Below are 19,224 nucleotides of genomic sequence, written 5' to 3'. Positions count from 1 at the left end.
CAGGAGTTTGAGACCAGCCTGGGAAACCTAGCAGGATCCCTTCTCTACAAAAATAAGGGAAACTTAGCCAGGTGTGGTGATATGTGCCTATAGTCCCAGCTACTCTGGAGGTAAAAGTAGGTGGATTGCTTGAGCCTAGGAGGTCTAGGCTTCAGTGAACCATGGTTGTGCCTTGGCATTCCAGCCTGAGTGTCAGAGGGGGAGACCCTGACTCAAAAAAACAAACAAAAAATTGATTTCCAGAGTGAGATTATTCTCGTTTTTCTTTCTAAAAAGTATTATTTGTTTTTTGTGGAAATGGGAGCTTGCTGTGTTGCCCAGGCTGGTCTCAGACTCCTAGTCTCTAGTGATCATCCTCCCTCAGCCTCCCAAAGCACTAGAATTTTAGGGATGAGCCACTACAACTGGCTGAGATTTTTTTTTCTAAATCTAGCAGCTTTCCCCTTTCTTTCTCTTACAAATGTAATCACAGATTTCTCATGATAATGCTCACAGATTTTGAATCCAGTTATATGTTTTCATATCAATTACTTTAAAACAGTGTGCTTTCCTGAGCCATATATATGTTGCTCTATTTGAATTATTTTAGATTCAAATTGTGATACCAACTAAACATTACTAGTGAACCTATTAAATTTCATTTTTTTCTGGAGTTGAACTTTTGTTTTAAATTCATGTAATTAGTCACCACATGTTTTCTTTTTCTCTTTACACATTGCCATTAAAAATTTTAATTTAACCCCTCAAAATTGTTAAGAAAGCTAATTTTAAAGTCCAAGGCGAGAATCTTTCAAATAGTTTTTCCTTCCTTAATTCATTAGATCAGAAGGGCCTGGCAAAAGTCATTTGGACAGCTGGTATATTTCCCTGTGGAACAGCAGGGGGAGGTGTTCCCATCCTATGTGTCTCCTAGTGTGGAAACCAGCCAGGAAGGACTACTACAGCCTGGATTTTATTAAATGCAACATTTGGTAACATCATTGATACAGAATTTGTCCATGGGCAACTGTTACATATGTAGAGGGCTTTTCTGTGAATAAATAAATGTATTGTTTTCAACTCAGGGTTTTCAGAGTATGGTCATGTACAGTCTTTCCATCATTCTACCATTGCACCTTCATTGGCAGTTCACAGAATGTTTTTGGCCTGTCCATAATATTCATTTCAAAGCATTCTTTACCATCTTGAATATTTCATCCGTGGTAGTGTATTTTGATACCATCTGGCCTCATGGTTATTAGTACTTGTACATAGACTCCTAGATTTAGGTCTATCCCAGAGCTTTCTGGCCACTCAACACATACATCTTAATACATTCCAACAGAATTCCCAGTTTTTGTTCTCTTCCCATGTCAGCAAATGACTGTAGTTGCTTGGCCGGGTGCAGTGGCTCAAGCCTGTAATCCCAGCACTTTGGGAGGCTGCGGCGGGTGGATCATGAGGTCAAAAGATCAAGACCATCCTGGCCAACATGGTGAAACCCTGTCTCAAATAAAAATACAAAAATTAGCTGGGCATGGTGAGGCATGCCTGTAATCCCAGCTACTTGGGGGAGGCTGAGGCAGGAGAATCGCTTGAACCTGGGAGGCGGAATCCAGCAGTAAGCCAAGATTGTGCCACTGCATTCCAGCCTGGCAACAAAGCGAGACTCCATCTCAAAAAAACCCCCAGAAACTCTTATTGTCTTCTTTGACTCTCCTGTTTTCTCACACTGCATGCACACTGTCATTTTGATTCTGAGGTCTAGAATCTGACCACTGCTTAACACCTTAGGGAGTTACTTTTCTATACAAAACTTCACCGTGGCTTTTCTCTTATTTAAGTACCAAGCTACCTCTTCATCTCCGACTCTTCTTGCCCTCGCTGCTTCAGCCACCACGTCCCTTTGTTGTTGCTTGGACATGCCAGGCATGCTTCTGCCTGAGTTAGGGCTTTGCACTTGCTTTTCTTTCTGCCCAGAATGCTTTCCCTGCTTTTGCACCTTGCTTCTTTCAGGTCCAATGATCCCTTGCCAGTGATTACCTTTAATTAATGACCTCTCCATGCCCGTTGCCCAGCTTTTTTTTTTTTTCTATTGCATATCTTATGGCCAAAACTTACAGACTGTCTGTAGTATCTGCTTGTTTGTTTATTGTCTGCTCTCTCCCAGACTAGACTGTAATCTCTCCGAGGTTGGAGATTGTGTGTGTTCTGGTATGAATGATTTTAGTAACATTTGCTGAAATAATAGAGGAATCGACAGAAAATCTCCTCTGGAGATTGATGTTTACTTGATGATTAGTGTTATAACTACATTTAAGTGTTAGGTCTAGGCCCTGGGACTTCTCCTGCCCTCCCTGGTTATTTACTAGTTGCTAGGATCTTAATTGAATTGTTCTAGTGGCTTTTCTCCCTTTCTCTTTGAATGACATCAGGTTAACAAAGATAGCAGGGTTAATACATTTGGTCAACCTAGAATCACACCCAGTTAGAATGGCGCAGACACAGAAAACAGCAAATTGAATTTTGAGTGAGACTTCTGCTTTTAGTCAGAGCTACTTTGCCTTTTATCTTAGAGATTCTAAATGTTTAAAAGAGCTGCTCAAATGAGTTTTGTGGTTCCATTTTTCCCTTGATATAATTTGTATCCATGTATTAGAAGTGCATTTTGAATGCTTTTGATTTTTCCTATAGGTGTGAAGTGTAATTGTATTAAGTTAAGTATAAAATTCATCCTGTCATTTCTTTACATCACATGCTGAGAGCTTATGTGCCACGGTTGCAAATTACCTTGAATCTTAGAGCTCTGCAAACTGAAAGAAGCCCTGTCCAACTTAATCTACTTTTGAACATGCTATACAGAGATACTAAGCCTGACCAATAATTCCTGTATATTAAAGATTACTGTGGTCCAAAGAAGGCTCTTTTTTTTTTTTTTTTTTTTGGAGAAAGAGTCTCACACTGTCACCCAGGCTGGAGCGCAGTGGCATATTCCTGGCTCACTGCAACCTCTGCCTCCTGGGTTCAAGTGATTCCTGCCTCAGCTTTCCAAGTAGCTGGGATTACAGGTGCCTGCCATCACGCCCAGTTAATTTTTTGTATTTTTATTTGAGACAGGGTTTCACCATATTGGTCAGGCTGGTCTCAAACTCCTGACCCTGTGATTCACCCACCTCGGCCTCCCAAAGTGGTGGGATTACAAGCATGAGCCACTACACCCGGCCCAGAAGGCTCTCTCTCATTCTCAGCATTACATGAAATAAAACGCTGTCTACTAATTTAATTGACTATGTTTTTTATAGCTTTAAAAGGTGATTTTTCTCAATTGCAGAAGTAAAGCTCATCCTTGTGAATTTTATAGCCAGACGCACCTTTGTTTGGCTTTAGTGAAGCCTGAGCTTTTTCTTGTTAGTTTGTAATGCTGTGTGTGTGTGTGTTTAAAAAGCAGCTTTATATAATTTACCTATTTAAAGTGTACAATTGGCGGGGCATGGTGGCTTATGCCTTTATCACAGCATTTTGGAGGCCAAGGTGGGCAGATCGCTGGAGGCCAAGGCAAGTGTATTGTTTGAGCCCAGGAGTTTGAAACCAGCCTGGGCAACACAGTGAAATCCCGTCTCCACAAAATACAAAAAAAAACAGCAGGGTGTGGTGGCATACACCTGTAGTCCCAGCTACTGGAGAGACTGAGGTGGGGGGATTGCTTGAGCCCTGTAGGTCAAGGTTATAGTGAGCCATGATCATGTCACTGCACTCCAGCCTGGGCAACAGAGTGAGAACCTGTCTTAAAAACAAAATAAACACACACACACACACACACACACACACACACACTCTCTCTCTCTCTCTCTCTCTCTGTCTCTCTATTGCATTTTAGAATATTCACAGATACTGGCAACTATCACCACAATCAATTTTAGGACGTTTTCATCACTCCCAGAAGAAGCTGTAACCATAGCAGTCACTCTGTATTTACCCCTTGCAACCCTAGGCAACAAGTAATCTGCTTTTTGTCCCTCTGATTTGTCTCTTCTGTACATTTATTACAGATGGAATCATATAATATCTAGTCTTTTGTGACTGGCTCTTCATTTAGCATAATGTTTTCAAGGTTCAAGATGCATTTCAATGACATGCATCTGTATTTCATTTCTTACTGCTGGATAATATTTTATTGTTTGGATATTTACCACACTTTATTTACCCATCTGCTTGTTTTTTGTATTTATATTTTCCACTTGGTTTTCTGTTTACAGCCATGCTTTGGGAAACTGAGTTTAGAATTCTTTCTAGTTTGAAATTCTTTAGGAATTCTTTCTCCCTTTCAGATCAAGGATTTGGTTTCATCAGCATTTGGTTTCCCTTGCCCTTGGCATTTGTGGACATTAGGTTTTCTCTTGGTTGTGTGACAATGGAAGCCTCCACTTGGTCCCATGGCCAGAGCAGGTCACTGATGAGTAATACTGTTCCTAACAAGCTTCAGGACTTGACAGTAAACAACAGAATTTTCAAGATATTTGCTTATGTTCTCCTAACTCAGCCTCAAACATCTGTGGAATTACTGTTTCAGGCAATTTGAATTTGTCTAGTTTATTTCAGAGAACAAAGAACATGACACACTATAGTTTTTGTGATGGTGTTTTATGGATTGCATATTAGTGAAGCATAATTTTGCATGAAGCAACAGAGATGCTTAACCCTTTGAAATCTCTGCGGTAGAGAAATAATTTAAAGCAGTAGTTCTCAACTGTGGGCAGAATTGTTCCCCAGGGGATATGTGGCAATATCTGGAGATATTTTTGTAGTTCTCATTGGGGCAGGTTGTTGCGTTGCTAGAATCTATATGGGTTGAGGCCGGGAATGCTGCTGAATATCCTATAATGCACAGGATGGCCTCCCACAACAAAAAAATTATCTGACCCCAAATGTTAATTGTACTGCAGTTGAGAAGCCCTGTTTAGAGTGAGCCATGAATTTCCCTTAACCTGCTGGTAGAAGAGACACAACTGTTGGCAGTGTACAAACTAACTGTATTTAATTGAAAAAGCTTCACATTTAAGAGTATATGAAAGCAGTTACTTGTATGAATGAATTTGTGTGGGTTTTCTGTTTTTCAGGCAGAGTCTTGCTCTGTCGTCCAGGCTGGAGTGCAGTGGCCTGATCTTGGCTCACTGCAACCTCCGCCTTCGAGGTTCAAGCAATTCTCTTGCCTTAGCCTCCCAAATAGCTGGAATTAAAGGCATGTGTTACTGTGCCCAGCTAATTTTTTTGCATTTTTTAGTAGAGATGGGGTTTTGCCATGTTGACTGGGCTGGTCTCAAATTCCTGACCTCAGGTGATCCTCCCATCTCGGCCCCTCAATGTGCTGGGATTACAGGTGTGAGCCACCATGCCCAGCTGAGTTTGTGTGTGTGTGGTTTTTTTTTTGAGACGGAGTTTCGCTCTTGTTACCCAGGCTGGAGTGCAATGGCGTGATCCCGGCTCACCGCAACCTCCGCCTCCTGGGTTCAGGCGATTCTCCTGCCTCAGCTTCCTGAGTAGCTGGGATTACAGGCACGCACCACCATGCCCAGCTAGTTTTTATATTTTTATTAGAGATGGGGTTTCACCATGTTGATCAGGATGGTCTCGATCTCTTGACCTCATGATCCACCCGCCTCAGCCTCCCAAAGTGCTGGGATTACAGGCTTGAGCCACCGCGCCCGGCCCGAGTTTGTGTGCTTTTTAAAGAAAGGATTTTAAATTTTTACTGGAAACCTCCTGGGACACCTCATCTTTGGGAATTTCTGCTTCAAATAATACAGATTATATATTGTTTCTTACTTGATTTTAATTGCGTTGTTAATTGTAGCCTCAAGCGTTGCTCTTCCGAGTACTTTTGCACCCTGTCCGGTATCCTGTTTTGTTATTAGTATGTATTTTTGCAAGAAATCGAGATGCCTTATTTGTTAGAGTCTTCCAATCTTAGTTCTCTCCGTTTTTTCCCCAAAGCTCCTCAAGGAGTTGAGGAAGTGCTGCTGTCAGCATTAAACCCAGTCCTGATTAAAGGGTTTATTCTGTGCTGCCTTCTGCTGTGATACCACAAAGGCTGCTCTTTGAATTTGACCTGGGTATCCCATCGCAGTTATTTAGGTTTCTTAAATAAGCCATATGTTCCGAGAATGAGTATATAAACTCTTAGCAGGATTGATTGAGTTTAAATATTCCCTCAGAGGTAGAGAATTGTGCAGGGGTATATGTAGCCATTTGCTTATGTGGTTGGTTTGGGTCAGGTAGAAGAACTTTATAACATGGAAAAACTCTCAATACCACATGACTTTCAGATAAAAAGCTTTTATATTTCTGCCTGGGTTTACAGATCTGCTGACTTCATATTTCAGTGATATCTTGCATCTTCATCTGTACTTCTGGCATATTTTGAAGTATTCTCTGCAGCAAGTTACTGTTTATGAGAATGCCTTACTTCTTATTCAGTGAATACAAGTGTTAGAGTGACATTTCCCTTTCCAGTGCAAAAGCCATTACATTTTCTTTCCCAGGCATGTTGATATGAAAGGCAACAGGAAACGAAAATTGATTTCCTTTTGGAAGCAAGTCGCCCAGCTGTAGGGTGTCTCTTTGGTTTTCCGCTGCCTGCTGGCTGCAGCTGCTTCTCTTGGAGGCAGAGCCAGCAGAGTAAGATGTTCCCATAGGTCTTCCACACGTGGACCGTCTCCTTTGCTCCTGAAGAAGGATGCTGACACATGTTTTGGATACACAATAAATGCAGAAATGACACAGGCAAAAGTACTTGAGGTGCCTCAGTTCCTTACTTAGCCTTTCAGAGAACCTGGATTTGAAAGCAAGCTTGTTTGGCCGACACTAACAACTCTTGGTGGAAAACATCTACTGCCAGATAAGATGAATGTTCCCAGAATGCTCTTTTCATCTCAGTAGCGTACAAGAGCACCTTTATCGCTTAACCTACTGTATTGGATAAGTTGGCTTTTAAGGCCATGTCATTTAAGGCAGGATAGCTTTGTGGTTAAGGATGTGGGCTCTTGAGCAGCTGCTCGAGTTCATATCCTAGGTCTAACACATAGTTGTATGAGTTTGGTCAACTTGCTCAGCCTCTCAGTGCTTACTTTTGCATCGATAAGATATGTATGACAATAGTACTGACTGAATAAGGTTTTAGCTAGGATGATCATATGACCTGGCTCTCATGTTTTTCCTGCACAGTTATTTCTTGTGTCTTTTTTCACTCTCAGATGTACCCAGTTTGAATCATAAATTATATTGTCACCTTTGTTATACTGAAGATTAAGTGAGTTAGCATGTGTAAAGTGCTTAGTGCATATTAAGTGTCTAGTGAGGGTTAGCTGCTTTATTATTTTGGGGGGTTCCATTTTCCCTTCCACCTGCTCTACTTGAACTTACTTTGTACTGCTGTTTCCCCCTCTGGCTGCTATTTAACTGAACACTCTCTTAAGTTCCTCCCACCTGGAATGTCTTTTTCCTTCTCTTTGCATCTCCTTATCCTACTCATGGTTTATGAACCAAATCAAGTACCTCTTCAGTTATTTATTCATGAAATATTTTCTCTCCCAAGCAAAAGCCAACTTATGTGTTAGAGGGTGGGAAGGAGGAAGAAATAATGTATTATTTATTTTTCTGTGCCAGTCAGTGAGTTAGGAATTGGAAATACAGCAGAGGGCAAAAAACAGTCAAGGGTCAGTCCCTCATGGAACTTCTAGCTGGGAGGTGGAGATAGAAGTTAACCAAATCACAAAAGTAAACGTAGAACTACAGTTGTGGAAAGTGCCATGAAGGGAATTTAATAACCTGGTTGTTTTGGACAAGAAAGTAGTCCTCTGGACATTGCTGTTGATCTATGACTTGAAGGCACTTCGGTGGGAGAAGAATATTACAAAGGGTAGGAAGAACATGAGCAAAGAGCTTCTGGTAGGAAGGAGTGTGGTGTGTTCAAGGAACTGAGGGAGGGATAGTATCGCTGGGTGTGGACTGCAAGACAGTGCTGTGAGACGAAGCCAAAAAAGGATAAGTACCTTGTAGATCATGATAAGGATTTGGGTTTTTAATGTACCAAAGTGAGAAGTCACTAAAGTATTCTAAAGTGCGGATTGACATAATATCATTAGCCCTTTTAAAGGAGCACCCTGGCTGCAGTACAGAAAAAGAATTGTAGGAGTTCAGCAGAGTGGATTTGAAGAGACTCATCAAGAACCTGATTCAAGTGGTCCAGGAAAGCCATACTAGTAGATTGCACTAAAACTGTGATGTTGGAGGTGTTTGGAGGTACAAGTTTGAGAGAAATTCATAAGGTAACAATGAGAGAATTTGTTGATATGGGATATGAGGATTAAAGAGAGGAGGCAGGAGGATTGCGTGAGCCCAGGAGTTCAAGACTAGCCTCGGCAACATAGTGGGACCCTGTCTCTACAAAAAATTTAAAAATTAGCAAGGCATGGTGGTGCACGCCTGTAGTCCCAGCTACTCGGGAGGTCAAGGCAGGAGGATAGCTTGAGTCTGGGAGGCAAGGCTGCACTGAGTCATGATCATGCTGTTGCCTTCCAGCCTGAGCGACAGAGTGAGACCTTGTTTCAAAGGGGGAAAAAAAAACTAAAGAGAGGAGGCACCTGTATACCAGCTTGTCTAACATAATGGGCAGGAACCCTAGTATCCGAGAACAGCTAGAAGTGGGGCTGATCTGGGGCCATAGTATGCCTTTCGTTTGTACATGTTGAGGTACCTTTGAGATACCCAAGAAGAGACCCCAGGTGAACAGTTTTCACCTGCATCCGAAGCTGAAGGAGAAGTCTGGTAGAAGTGTGCATGTGCATTTCCATCTGAGAGCTGAAGAATATATTATTATGTGAGATTGGTCAGGTAGAAAGGAGAGGAGGAGAAAAGAGGGAGTGCCCCAACGGAACTCCTTCACTGGTTGGCCTAGTATGAGAAACAGAGGGAGCAGTTAGATAGGCCCTGGAGAGGATCATGTCTAGAAAGTGAAAGGAAAAGAGACTATCCAGGAGGGTGCGTGACCAGCCCCTGTCAGCTGCTGCTGAATAGTCAAATAATAATGAGGAAAATGCTCTCCTGGATTTGCTACAGAGAGGAAATTGCTTGAGGGGAGTTGTTTTACGGAATATGACCTGGTAGACATGGTCCTTGCCTTCATGGACTTTGCAGTTGGTGGGGAGGTGATGTAAGTTAACAACTGATAAGAATAGTGGGATTGATAAGGGCCATTTTACGGGCAGGATTACGGGGCAAAGAGAAGGCTGGACTCTAGGTAGATCTGGAAGGTCTCCTGGAGTTGGAGAGCAGAAATGCTGAAGGCTCTGAGGGTCAGTAGAAGGTACACAGACAACGGGGTGGGGAAGAATATTCCCAGTAGTTGGGTTCTAGGGACTGTCTTGAGGCAGCAGGAACACTCAGGAAGGGTGGAGGTGGAAGCAGTAGGGGAGAGGTGAGGCTGGAGAGGGAAGGGGCAGTCCCATAGTCTTTGAAAAGGAATGGTGGGCACTGAATTGTATGCTTTAAATGGTGATTCATGTCGCATGTGAATTATATCTTAATCGAGCTATTACTGAAAAAAAGTGGTGGGATGTCAGATGTGCTGGCTGGCTGCTCTGGAGGATAGATTGGGAGGGAAGACAAAGGCAAACAATGTTATAGTCACAAAGACATGTTAGAAAGCAGTTGTATTCATCTGTGTGAGGGATGATGATGGCTTGAAGTAGGTAAGCTGAGATTCAGGTGGAGCAGTGCGTCCATTACAGAGGTGTTCAGGATGTGTCTGATAGACTGAGTGCTAAGCAAAAAGCCTAGAGTGTGGTCGGGCATTTAAAAAATGTACATATGTCTTACTGTGCTTGAATGAGGAAAATTAGTTGGAGGACTTCACTCACTGTATTTAGTTGAAAGTCAAGCATCCTAACAAATAGCCTGGCTTGAGCAATGGAGATGAGTAGAGCTCAAGGATTGGGAATTTAGGAGGACGGGGTAGATTTCCATGGAGAGGTGAGTTTTACACGATCAAAGAGGAGATATTTTATTTTTTCCCTTCATTTGTAGTTAATTCTACATGATTCATTTCTTAATCATGGAACTGGATAGATTTTACCCCTCTGCCCAAATAGTTAAGTTTCTTGCGGGTAGGGATGTTTGGGCTACCTTTATATCTTGCATAACTTATTATCTATCATAGTAGATAGTAAATCATTACTGAAATATGTATTATTGATATTTTACATTTGTAAAGCATTTTGCAATCTATTAAGTATATTTACGTGTGGTATACTTTCGTAATTCACACCAGCAGCACTGTGAAGTAGGTAGGTAGGTATTGCCTCGTTTTGCAGCAATGAAACCGTGACTCAAACAGGTAGAGCGATTTGCCCAAGACAGTACAACAAGTAGCAGTGCTAAGAACTCGGCTCTTGGCTTCTTAGTCCACTGTTTCCAGTTCTGTCCTGGGCCCCTTCTTTAAACTGAAGTACTGACAGGAAGTGGTTTTCTTTTCTTTTCTTTTTTTTCTTTTTTTAGAGGCAGTATTTCTGTCCCCTAGACTGGAGTGCTGTGGTGGTGATTACAACTCATTGTAGCCTCGAACCCCTGGCCTCCAACAATCCTCCCACTTCAGCCTCGCAAGTAGCTAGGACTACAGGTGTGCACCACCATGGGTAGCTAATGTTTAAATTTATTTTTCTTTTGTAAAGATGGGGTCTTGTTGTGTTTCCCAGGCTGGTCTTAAACTCTCTGCCTCAAGTGATTTCCCCACTTTGTCATCCCCACAGTGCTGGGATTATAGGCATGAACCACCATGCCCAGCCACAAAGTGTTTTTCTTTTCCTTTTCTTTTCCTTTTCTTTTCTTTCTTTCTTTTTTTTTTTTTGATGTAGTCTCGAACTGTCGCCCAGGCTGTAGTGCAGTGGTGCGATCTCAGCTCACTGCAATCTTTGCCTCCTGGATTCAAGCACTTCTCCAGCTTCAGCTTCCTGAGTGGCTGGGACTATAGGCGGGCACCACCACACCCAGCTAATTTTTTTGTAGTTTTGGTGGAGACAGGGTTTCATCATGTTGGCCAGGATGGTCTTGATCTCCTGACCTTGTGATCCACCCGCCTCAGCCTCCCAAAGTGCTGGGATTACATGCGTGAGCCACCATGCCTGGCTGGAAGTGGTTTTCTTAAAGGAGATTTGGACCATGAGCATGACTGAAAGGTTCGTGCTTTATCTGAATTGTTTTTTAGAAGTAGTCTGAGGTGTTTGTAGGTGGTGGTGGCTTCATTTTGAAGAGATAAGATGGTGTTTGTAGAGACCAAAGTAATCTAAAATGAAGAGTAGTTCTGTATATTGACTCTGTTGAAAACGTTGACCCTTTTCCCTAGATTAAGAATCTAATGGGTCAAAAAACTGTGAGGAATCGCTTTCAGCTAAATGGGTGAAGCTGCTGTTATCTGAGCTTTGATTAGATCCAGACAGCTAAGACAACTGACCACATTTTCTTACTTAAGATGAAATGATGATGTATAATCTTCTAATCAGGAAATGAGTGAGAAGAATATACTTAAAAAGAGTCCTATGGGTACTGCTTTTGGAAATATTTAACTTGTAAGTCTGTTTTGAGTATCCTTTCCACTCAAGCGTGAGCAATAAATGTTTTAATGAGTTTTAAAATTTTTCTCAAAAAATTGTTTGCACTTACTTCCTGGGTGATCTCACTTAGTCTCATGGCTTTAAAAATGAAAGTATTGTCTCCAGCGTGGACCTCTGCCAACTTAGACTAGGTGATTTTCTAGGCTTCTCAAGCTTAACACATTGAAACCCAAGCTTCTGGTCTCCCCATGAAACTCAAATAGCAGCTTCATCATCCAGGCCAGGTTCCTTTTCTCTTTTGTCTGCTTTCACTCTCACACCTCACCTCACAAGTTTATCAGCACATCTTATTTGACTCTTATCTTTAAAACATACAAAACTTGAGACTTTTCCCCTTTTCTGCTGCTACTACCCTATCACTTCCCAGCTGCCGCTCATCTTCACTGAGTGATCGAGCCCCCTGCGTCCCTTGAGTTTTTTCTCATTGGCCAGAGTGATCTCCTGTAAACAGAAGTCAGATGATGCCTTTCTTTGCTACTCATATCCCTGCTGAAGTGTCATTCGAGTAACTTCATTTCACTTGAGTAAAAGCCAGAGTCCTTTCCCTGGCCCACAAGGCCTGCCTGAATCCAGGTCTTCCTCCCTCTGCCCCTTTACCTCTGAACTTAACTCTGACCTCTCTCTCCCTTCTTGTGCTGCTTGTTGAGTATGTCTTGAGTGTGCCTGGCTCATTTCTGCTTCTGGACCTTGGCGCTTCGTCCTCTCAAGGAATCACCTCCCTTCATATGTCCTTGGCTTCCTTTCTAATGCTCCTACTCAGGGTCAAAGCCCCCTCAGAGAGGCCTTCCCTGACCATCTTGTTTAAAATTGCAGTCCTACCGGGCGCGGTGGCTCAAGCCTGTAATCCCAGCACTTTGGGAGGCCGAGGTGGGTGGATCACAAGGTCGAGAGATCGAGACCATCCTGGTCAACATGGTGAAACCCCGTCTCTACTAAAAATACAAAAAATTAGCTGGGCATGGTGGCATGTGCCTGTAAACCAAGCTACTCAGGAGGCTGAGGCAGGAGAACTGCCTGAACCCAGGAGGCGGAGGTTGCAGTGAGCCGAGATCGGGCCATTGCACTGCAGCCTGGGTAACAAGAGCGAAACTCCGTCTCAAAAAAAAAAAAAAAAAAAAAAAAAAAAAAAAAATGCAGTCCTGCCATACTGTCTGTCCTCTTTAAATTTCCTACAGAAGATCTTCTCTTACTAGGTATGGTGCCTTTTGTTGATGATCTGTCTCCACTGCCGAGCACATAAGCTCAGGATCAGGACAGGGGCTTTTGTATTGGGTTTTCTGCTGTTTACCAACACCCAGAGCAGTAAGTAGCACGTAGTAGGCATTCAGTTGACATTTGTTCACTGAGTAGATGAAGCTTGTTGTAAATCTGAAATGTCGTCTAGATTAGATTTTCTTCCTTTTCTTTTTTAAAGTATGTTATAATATGTTTCCTGTTTCACTGAGTTGGGCAGTGATTGACACAGACATTTTCAATGTTTTTGGCTTTCTTACTGGAGAAAAATAGCTTTGGGGGCAGAGTGAGTGTGTTTCTTAAATCTGTCTGTGTGCATCATCAGCATGGATGAGTGGAGGAGAAGTTGCTGCCTGTGAAGAAGAGTTGGAGACCCTGGCAGCACAGGCAGCAGGAGTTCTGTGCAGGTCAGATAGGGTTGAGCTTTGTGAGAGCTGTGCTGGAATCCTGCTTTGTGCTCACTGACTGCGTGGCCTTGTGCAGGTGATCTCTTCTGAGTTTTGTAGACTGTAAAGTGAGGATGACAACTTCTGTCCAGTTCACTTCATGAGTTGAAAGAATCAAATGAGGGACCTGCTCCGTAAACCTCATATTGCTATAATAAAGATGCTGTTGTATCATCTACTTTGTAGATCATTTCTAGCAAATTGAAGTGACAACTCTCCTTCTCAGTGCCATCTGGTTCCTCTCTGGGTCCCTTTCTTCAGTTGTCACATCGTGGTATGTGTTGATTACTGTACATTAAGGCTCAGAAGAATTATGATTTGTATGTTAAACGTAGAGGAAAAAATATATTCCCATTGAGCTGTATTTTAGAGGCAAACGTAAATGGTAATTGGATTGACTTTTGCTTGGATTATTAATGTTTATACTTATCTGAAAGTTGGATATGTAAATACATGTCATTAATATATAAATGATACAGTATCAATTCTGGTAATTTAATAGTAATACAACATGCAGATAATGTAATATATAAATAGAGCCAGCTTTCAGATAACTCAAAACATTGATTTTATAAATATACACATACACGTATATACTGGATTTTATTTTATAGACATCTTTATTGTTTCTTGATTTTTTTTTTTTGAAACGGAGTTTCGCTCTTGTTACCCAGGCTGGAGTGGCGTGATCTCGGCTCACCGCAACCTCCGCCTCCTGGGTTCAGGCAATTCTCCTGCCTCAGCCTCCTGAGTAGCTGGGATTACAAGCATGCGCCACCATGCGCAGCTAATTTTTTGTATTTTTAGTAGAGACAGGGTTTTACCATCTTGACCAGGATGGTCTCGATCTCTTGACCTCGTGATCCACCTGCCTCGGCCTCCCAAAATGCTGGGATTACAGGCGTGAGCCACCGCATGCAGCCTTTGTTTCTTGATTTTTTAACTTCCTTGTTTCTTGATTTTTTTTAACTTCCTTGCTCACTTTGGCAGAAACAAACTATTTTCTTTGTAAATAGAAACAGTATATGATTTTGTAGTGAGTAGTGTTAAATGTACAGTTTGGACTTACTATTTTTTTTCTTTGAGTACTGAAAAATGTTTTCTACACAATTTTCTGGAGCAGTTTTCTTGTTAACCCCAGGGAGAATGGTATTTTTTCTTAAACTGAGAAGTGTTTCTGTCTGAAACTGCAATCGTAGTGGGGAGGTTTTCAGCCCAAGCTTTTCATTCTTTTTGGTTTCCCGGTAGACCGTGATAGGTTTTCAGGGTCAAAGAGGAATGTTTTAACAACAGCGTTAGCTGATAGTTTTCTCTCTTGCCTGATTGGCTCATTCATGCTCTAAACTTAAGACTCATAGAGAAAGTAGTACATCTCTGTATTTTCAGTTGCTAGCACTAGTAGCCTGCTGGGACTTGGGAGTTTATGAATATCCATTTAGCAGATGATTCATCTGGGCAAAACTTTCGTAGGCGTAGAATAATTTTTCCTTTTCTTGAAATACGTTTAGAAAATGGAAATCCTATTTGAAAGCATGTGTCTTACATAGAAGGAAGTAATCTGGTTTTATGCTACATGCTTTCCTTCTAATTTAGCTTATAGACACATAATTGCTCCTTCATCACCTGTCTCCCAAAGGCTGTTAATACTTCCTATTTTGCTGAATGTCTAAGGATATTTGAGATGATTGTGAGGAGGTCTTTTCTGGTATGAGGTTTGAGCTAAGAGCTCTGCAGAGAATATACCATAATTGTTATGGTTTTAGCATAACCAAAGAGAATTTTTTCTGCATCTGAAGCATATAACTGCAGACTGATTTGTTTGTGGTTGTTGTTAAAAGGACCAATCTTTTGTTTGTTTACATGCACTGTTTCCTTTCTTGCCCTAGTTTCATGAGAAACGGAAGCTTCTTAGATTGACCAATTGCCTTCTTTTGTTTCATTTGAGCATTGAGAACAAGGACCATGAGTTTTCTCCCCCATTGTGGTTTTAGTTCTGAACACCTGGCACATAGTGTTTAGTAAAGATTCGTTGAATAAGTGAGATAGGATATTAGGGAAGATCACAAAAAACCACAAAAGATAAACTATTTATCAATTTATTTTTAGGTCTATTCCAAAACTGGCTTATAAAGAAAAACTTTTTTCCTGCTATATATTTCTATAAGAACTGTGTTGGGTTGGAGTTTGGGATTCACTTTTTCTGTTGCAAACTCTTTTTTTTTTTTAATTAAAAAATTTTTTTTTTTTTGAGACGGAGTTTCGCTCTTGTTACCCAGGCTGGAGTGCAATGGCGCGATCTCAGCTTACCGCAACCTCCGCCTCCTGGGTTCAGGCAATTCTCCTGCCTCAGCCTCCTGAGTAGCTGGGATTACAGGCACACGCCACCATGCCCAGCTACTTTTTTGTATTTTTAAGTAGAGACGGGGTTTCACCATGTTGACCAGGATGATCTCGATCTCTTGATCTTGTGATCTACCCGCCTTGGCCTCCCAAAGTGCTGGGATTACAGGCTTGAGCCACCGTGCCTGGCCTTTTTTTTTTTTTTTTTTTTTTTTTTTTTTTTTTGAGACGGAGTTTCACTCTTGTTGCCCAGGCTGGAGTGCAATGGCGCGATCTTGGCTCACTGCAACCTCCGCCTCCTGGGTTCAGGCAATTCTCCTGCCTCAGCCTCCTGAGTAGCTGGGATTACAGGCACATGCCACCATGCCCAGCTAATTTTTTTTTTAGTGTTTTTAGTAGAGACAGGGTTTCACCATGTTGACCAGGATGATCTCCATCTCTTGACCTCGTGATCCACCCGCCTTGGCCTCCCAAAGTGCTGGGATTATAGGCTTGAGCCACCGCGCCCGGCCTTTTTTAAATTTTTTAAATAAAGATGGGGTTTCACCATGATGGCCAGGCTGGTCTGGAACTCCTGATCTCAGGTGATCCACCCACCTCGGCCTCCCAAAGTGCTAGGATTACAGGTGTGAGCCACCGCACCTGGTTTCCCATTGTAAACTCTTAAAAACCTCAGACTTCCCCCCCCCCCCCACCCCCCCAAGCTTACAGACAGTCTATTGCGGGAAAAAACCTCGGACTTTTCTTGTTGGGTTTAGCTTTGAGGAGCAGTTTATTAGGGATGACACTTATAGTAGAAATTTGGAAGACTGTAAAAACCACCTAATATTCCCTAAAGATGGAAGGTTATTTCTGGAAGCTGTTATGGTTTGTTAAGGCAGAGATAATACATTTTCTTTCTTTTCTTTTTTTTGAGACAGAGTCTTCCTCTGTCGGTCAGGCTGGAGTACAGTGGCATGATCTCGACTCACTGCAACCTCTGTCTCCTAGGTTCAAGCGATTCTCCTGCCTCAGCCTCCCAAGTAGCTGGGACTATAGGTGTATGCCACCATCCCCAGCTACTTTTTGTATGTTTAGTGAAGATGGGGTTTCATCATGTTGGCTAGGCTGGTCTTGAACATCTGACCTTATGTGATCCAGCCGCCTTGGACTCCCATAGTGCTGAGACTGCTGGTGTGAACCACCACGCCCGGCCAATAATACATCTTTAGAGAAATCATTTTCCTTGGAAGATAACTGAAATGATAGGATGAAAATATGTATAAAATGTAACTTTAGGTGGGAAAATCTTGCTTTGAAGCTCTCATTTTCATTTGAGTTAAATATGTTTTATTCTTGAAGGGAATCTGGGAGTTTGTAGAAGTAGCCAGAAAATGTCTTTAGAATATAGTGCTCTGTGTGATATCCTGAGACATTTTTGACAGCTATGCAAACTATTACTGTTTTTTCAAGTAGAAATATTTTATTTTATGGTGGAGATGGGATCTTGCTTTGTTGTCAAGGCTGCTCTTGAACTCCTGGCTTCAAGCATTCCTTCTGCCTTGGCCTCCCAAAGTGCTAGGATTATAGGCATGAGCCACAGTGCCTGGCCTGGAAATAATTTTTACTATGGATTTGTTCTTCTTTAAATTGGTATTATGAGTTATGAAGCTCCTTTTGTATAATAATACTCATTATATGTTGTCCACCAGGGTATATTGCTTTGGTTTTTCTGTAAAAAGGAGAAAACATATAGGGTAGAGGCAGCATAGTTTACTCTTATGCATTCAGACAGTTTTTATTATTGGTATGGTAGAAAACCCCAAACCATTTGCTAGCTGAGACCAAAAACTGTATTTTTAAAATTTTAACACTTATCTTAATTTTTCTCCTGTGGCTTGTGTGAAGTTTTTAGGTGTAAAGCATGAATAAGTAAGAGATTCATTTAACAAAACATTATTTTAGGAAAGAAATATGAAAAAGCGTTAATGTAAAATCATTCTTTTTTTTCTCCTAGCATTTTTGAAACGTTGGGGTTGTTGGAGTGGTTGGATTTTCCCTGGAATTGAGTGAGAAATTCAGAAGACTGAAGCCCAGGCTTACTGTCTACCTTTCACGGAGGCCTAGCCGTGAGAGGACAGAAGAAGGCACGTGGCGAATCATGACAGCGGACAAAGACAAAGACAAAGACAAAGAGAAGGACCGGGACCGAGACCGGGACCGAGAGAGAGAGAAAAGAGACAAAGCTAGAGAGAGTGAGAATTCAAGGCCACGCAGGAGCTGTACCTTGGAAGGTGGCGCCAAAAATTATGCCGAGAGTGATCACAGTGAAGACGAGGACAATGATAACAATAGTGCCACTGCAGAGGAGTCCACGAAGAAGAACAAGAAGAAACCACCGAAAAAAAAGTCTCGTTATGAAAGGACAGATACTGGCGAGATAACATCCTACATCACTGAAGATGATGTCGTCTACAGACCAGGAGGTGAGCAGCGTTATGTTTGGGTCTTGCCAGTGTTTGTAGTAGGGAATGATCTTAGAATTATGATGAAATAAATACGCTTTTTACTCTTGGAGGAAGGCTTGGAATCCAGAGGAACAGGAAACTTAGTTTGGTAAACATGTGACCCACTTTTGGTCAGTCAGATTTACTCTCTTCTTGCTTATGTCTACCTTAATTTCGTCTTGTGCCCTGGTTTATGCATTCATGAGTTCTTTCTTTATTTTCCTATGCTGCTTGTTCTCTAACTTCACTGTCTGCTTAGCGTTTTGTCTTTTGAAATCATCCTTGCTTTTTAATCTTCAATCATAAATTAGACTGTGGTGACCCTGCAGAATTGACTACTTGGTGCAGACAAGTAAACCTTAAGATTCTTGGAAACAGAAAATTTTACTTTGGCACAGGATTAACCAGACTCTAGAGAGGTGCTTTTTAAAAATGGCCTTTAGGCTCGGCATGGTGGCTTCTGCCTGCAATTTCAGCACTTCGGGGGGGCCAAGGCAGGTGAATCACCTGAGGTCAGGAGTTCCAGACCAGCCTCACCAACTTGGTGAAACCCTGTCACTACTAAAAATACAAAAATTAGCCAGACTTGGTGGTGTGTGCCTGTAATCCCAGCTGCTCAGAAGGCTGAGACAGGAGAATTGCTTGGTGGAACCCAGGAGGTGGAGATTGCAGTGAGCCAAGATTGCACCACTACACTCCAGCCTAGGCAACAGAATGAGAGTCTGTCTCCAAAAAATAAAAATAAAAAAGTCTTCAGATCAGAGGTCTGTTGCTCTTACTAACTCAAGCTCTCTGATCAACAATAGTAGAAGTCATCAAACCTGCTTGGTTTTCCAGAAAATGTATTATGGTCATACTAGTGTATTGTGCCTTGTAACTTTAGTCGAAAAAAGATAGACCCAGCTTTCAGATGAGATCATCGAAACAAGTGAGTCAAAACCTGTTGGACACTAGCAAAGCCTTTCTTTTTCATTTGATGTATTGCGTGTATTAAGTTATCTTTCTTAGGCGGGGCACAGTGTAATCTCAGTGCTTTGGGAGGCGAAGACAGAAGGATTGCTTGAGCCCAGGAGTTCA

General features: G+C 41.9%; 1 protein-coding gene across 8 annotated transcripts in view; it reads left to right on the top strand.

Moving 5' to 3' along the window:
* RERE (arginine-glutamic acid dipeptide repeats) overlaps nucleotides 1-19,224 on the top strand; it is a 484,877-nt gene that overhangs the window by 158,176 nt on the left and 307,477 nt on the right. For all 8 annotated transcript variants that reach the window (XM_010338545.3, XM_074380011.1, XM_010338540.3 and 5 more), the window contains exon 2: nucleotides 17,658-18,126. In XM_010338545.3, coding sequence (XP_010336847.2) covers nucleotides 17,802-18,126 — 325 coding nt within the window. In that variant the 5' untranslated portion in view covers nucleotides 17,658-17,801. The remainder of the gene's footprint in view (nucleotides 1-17,657; nucleotides 18,127-19,224) is intronic.

This window comes from Saimiri boliviensis, chromosome 11, assembly GCF_048565385.1.
Source record: "Saimiri boliviensis isolate mSaiBol1 chromosome 11, mSaiBol1.pri, whole genome shotgun sequence".
NCBI classification, from domain to species: domain Eukaryota; kingdom Metazoa; phylum Chordata; class Mammalia; order Primates; family Cebidae; genus Saimiri; species Saimiri boliviensis.
The sequence above is the reverse complement of the archived record's forward strand: the minus strand, read 5'-3'. Positions and strand labels throughout refer to the sequence as shown.